This window comes from Mastigoproctus giganteus, chromosome 14, assembly GCF_048544385.1.
Source record: "Mastigoproctus giganteus isolate SK-2022 chromosome 14, ASM4854438v1, whole genome shotgun sequence".
NCBI classification, from domain to species: domain Eukaryota; kingdom Metazoa; phylum Arthropoda; class Arachnida; order Uropygi; family Thelyphonidae; genus Mastigoproctus; species Mastigoproctus giganteus.
This window is the reverse complement of record NC_143588.1, coordinates 42,104,244-42,108,249: the sequence shown is the minus strand read 5'-3', so window position 1 is coordinate 42,108,249 and position 4,006 is coordinate 42,104,244. Positions and strand designations below refer to the sequence as shown.

Sequence of the window (4,006 nt, the reverse complement as noted above, 5' to 3'; positions counted from 1 at the left end):
GACTATTTTTCTAGTGGGGAGGATAATATAACGATGAAAGTACATGTGATTGAGACTAATTGAAATTTACTCTTATTTAGCTCTAAAGATAACAATATCTGTTATAGTTTACTAGGATTCTTAGGGGTACCTATGTACGCATAACATTCTATAGTATTAGTATTACGGTTGGTCCAATGAAGAAAGGGAACAAACTTATATAGCATTAGCCAAAAAGTAAATAAAATTATGTTCATTCATTTTAGTAAATTTACCAACCAATCCAATGTAGTGTTCTCATAATACTTGTACATTGATTGTTTTCGTCGTCCCAGCGAATAATTTTGAAGTAAACAATCTGGAAGATGAAGAGGGCGCTGTAATGCGAGATGTGTTTTTATAATTATCTCGATTCAATTTCTTTCTGACATTTGTTAGTGTAGCGGGATTTTCGTATGTGAAAGTGTAGGAAATGGCAGAAAGTGTGAGTGGAGCTAATTTAAGTAACGATGAGATTCGAGAGCAGCAGTTAAAAGCAGCTGTTCATTATAGCGTAGGTAAAATATGTGAAGAAATTGGAAAAGAACGTAATGTTGAATTTTCTAAACAGTTTATTGCGACTTTTGCAAAACTTGCCTATGAACAGGTTGTCACATATGCTCAAGATCTGGAAATGTTTGCTAAACATGCTAAGAGAAGTGTCATTGGAATAGATGACGTGAAGTTGCTCGTTCGTAAATTGGAATCCCTGGTAACCCATTTGAATAACTATATCCAAGCGGGCAAGGAGACGTCCACAGGCCACTCAAAGGCAAAACAAAAGAGGAAAAGAAATTCGAACTCTACAGAATAACACTGGCAGTTTATATATAAGCACGTACTGTATAATGCAACATAAAAAACATCTGGAATCCTTTCGTCCATCGAATTCTTATTTCAGAAAGAAGAAAGAACTAAACAGTATGTTCTAATTGTTTTCTCTTGGAACTACGCTTATTAACAGTTTGTAAATTTATGAATTATATTGTATAAATTGTTGGAGGAGGAATCCGTGTTAAATATATTTTATTAACAACCATTTTCATGTAAATTCCATTTTTCAGTTAATTCGCTGTACGTACAAGAGAAGGCACGAATGAATTCCCAGAAGTTAAGTAAACATTTGGGCCTTCAGAAAAAAAGGTTTCCTGTGTACTGGAATCAGAGCCATGTCAATACTTAGTCCCTAAATGCAAGGAATTGCTTCAATCCCAACTTTGCAAAGAAAGTTTCAGTAGTATATAAATTTATTTTGTATTAAGTGTATAAACAATACCGTACATGCAGATTGTGCATTACCTGTGATAAATTAATTTCTTTTGTAATTGATTGTACATTAGCTGTACTGTGTACAGATGGTGTACCCAGTACAGCTATAATGATCTTGTGAATAAATTGCATATTTTGATTAACTGTCTTAATTAACCAGCAACCTGCTTCCCCCATCATTAGCATACATGATTTGCAGTACAAGGTAATTAAGAAAAGTTGCATGAGTATTTTTGGATGATTATGCTTGTGTTGGTGAGTTCACTATTATTAGACATTACATTGGAGTTTATTATTCAAGGAAGAGTATTCTAGTTTAACAAGAACTATATAATTAAATCAACTCTCAATTTACATACTTAGGACTAGTGTTGGATGCCAGATATACTGTACTCTGCTTCCCCATTAGCCCCTCAGGTTTATAAATTACAGCTTCCTCCCATTGATTTTAGGTGTTTAATTTATATATTTCTTCCCCTTTCCTTTAATTTTTAGTCTAGTGCAGAAGGCAAATTGGCCTTCAAAACATCAGCTAACACCCTGCTCCCTTTAATTTTCATATTCCTTAATGTCATGTCTGTCTCTCAACCTCTAGATAATAAACTAATATATGTGTTTATATATTTTCTGTTACCTGAATACCTGCATAACTCCTAATATGCTCTTATATGAGTTAGCATTAGCATTAGTAGAGGCATTTGATGCAAGAAAGCAAGCTTATGCAGCATCAGCCAAAAAAAAAAAAAAAACCCACTTCCACTTCACCCCTCTGTTCGTTCTAATTACCTGTCCAGCTGAGCCTTAAACTTATTTAGGCTATCAACCTCCACCACAAGGGATGGCAGTCTGTTCCACCAACCAACCACCCGCTGGCTAAAGGCAAATTTCCGCACGTCTATCCTACATCTGTCTTTCCTCAATTTGAATTTATGCCCTCTCAGGTGATTTTTCTGAGCTAGAGGAAGAATCCCATCAGCATTGAGCATGCTTAAACCATTCAAGGCTTTATACACCTCTATCAGATCACCTCGCTGGTACATAGTCTCCAGACACTGTAATTTGCAAAACTTAAGCCTTTCTTCATAAGAGCACCCCTTTGTTCCATTCACTAATCTTGTTGCCCTTCTCTGTACTCGTTCCATCAGCTCTACATCCTTCTTGAAATGAGGCCTACAGGCCTGTATACAGTACTCTAGGTGTGGCCTGACCATTGCCTTATACAAGGGAATAATCACCTCCTTATCCCTGCTGGAAAAATTCCTGTATATCATTGACAATACTCCATGAGCTACTCTTGCAGCCCATCTGCACTGCTCAGAGAACTTCATATCTGCCTGCACAATCACCCCCAAGTCCCTTTCATTCTCTACCACTGTCAGTGTAGTACCACAGAGTTGATACGTTGCTCTGGGGTTGCTGTTTCCCATGTGTAGTACTTTACATTTGTCAATGTTAAACTTCATTTGCCACCTCTCAGCCCATCTGCTCAACCTTTCCAGATCCTGTTGCAGCAGCATAGTGTCAGTAGTGTCCTTGACAACCCTGCCAACCTTTGTATCATCTGCAAACTTGGACATTAAGCTTGATATACCATCATCAATATCATTTATAAATAGAGAAAACAATAATGGACCCAACACTGAGCCCTGAGGGACTCCACTAATAACATTAGTCCACGATGAGCAGTGTCCATTGATTACCACTCTCTGTCTTCTCCCCCTCAACCACCCCTTTATCCATAGCAGCAATTTGCCTCCAATGTCACACTGCTCCAATTTGTGTAGCAGTCTTCCATGTGCAACAATATCAAAAGCCTTTCTGAGATCCAAGTATATAATATCAAAGTTATTCCCTGCATCCAGTTCTTTTGTGACTGCATCATAGTATCCAATCAAGTTGGTCAGGCAAGACTTCCCCTTAACAAAACCATGCTGTGTCTGAGCTATAACTGAAGTCTTGTCTAAATGATCCTGCAGTGCTTCTTTAACCAGTGCCTCCATTAATTTTCCTGGAACAGAAGTTAAGCTCACAGGTCTATAATTACTTGTGTCAGCCTTTGATCCTCCTTTGTGAATTGGGGTCACATTTGCACATTTCCAGTCTATGGGTACCTCCCCTGAGTCCAAGGAAGCTCTCATAATTATGGCTAAGGGTTTGCTTACTTCCTTTGCTGCCTCCTTTAATATAACTGGATAGATCCCATCCACCCTGGGTGCCTTTCTTGTGTTTTATGATTAATTGTTAGTATTAGTATTGACCATATAGTGCAAGGAAGCCTTATGCTTTTCTGCATCATTCATAATAATAAAAATGAATAAATAAATTCTACTCCAGTGGTAACTTTTCAAGTAATGAACAACTCGCTGGCAAAATGAAAACTTTCTGTAATCCAGTCTAAATTCTTCCCCTGTAATTTGAATTTATGGCTGCTTGTTCTGGAATCACTAATAACAATTCCTCCCTCATTCATTTTGTTTTCTCCTCTCAGAACCTTATACACCCCAATCAGGTCCTTTCTGAGATGCTTAGTTACCAAGCTCTGTAGCCTACACATTGTCTTTCTTCATACGGTTGTTCTTTTGCCAATCTGACTAGGTGTGTTTACCTATCTTTGAACCCCCTTCAAGAACCTTGATGTCTTTTTTTTTTTTTTTAACCTTCATTCTCCATAATTGAACACAGTATTCCAGGTTCAGTCTTACAATTGCCTTATTTAGTG

General features: G+C 37.4%; 1 protein-coding gene across 1 annotated transcript; it reads left to right on the top strand.

The window, feature by feature from the left end:
- Positions 1-405: 405 nt before the first annotated feature.
- On the top strand, positions 406-875 carry LOC150075082 (centromere protein S-like). Its single transcript, XM_090388855.1, has one exon. It carries the CDS (start codon positions 452-454, stop codon positions 830-832), a length of 381 nt encoding a protein of 126 aa, XP_090244981.1. The 5' UTR covers positions 406-451; the 3' UTR covers positions 833-875.
- The last annotated feature ends 3,131 nt before the right edge of the window (positions 876-4,006 follow it).

Bases quoted from the DNA above. Each gene is read 5' to 3' on its own strand.
- LOC150075082 (XM_090388855.1), top strand. From the start codon at position 452: ATGGCAGAAAGTGTGAGTGGAGCTAATTTAAGTAACGATGAGATTCGA.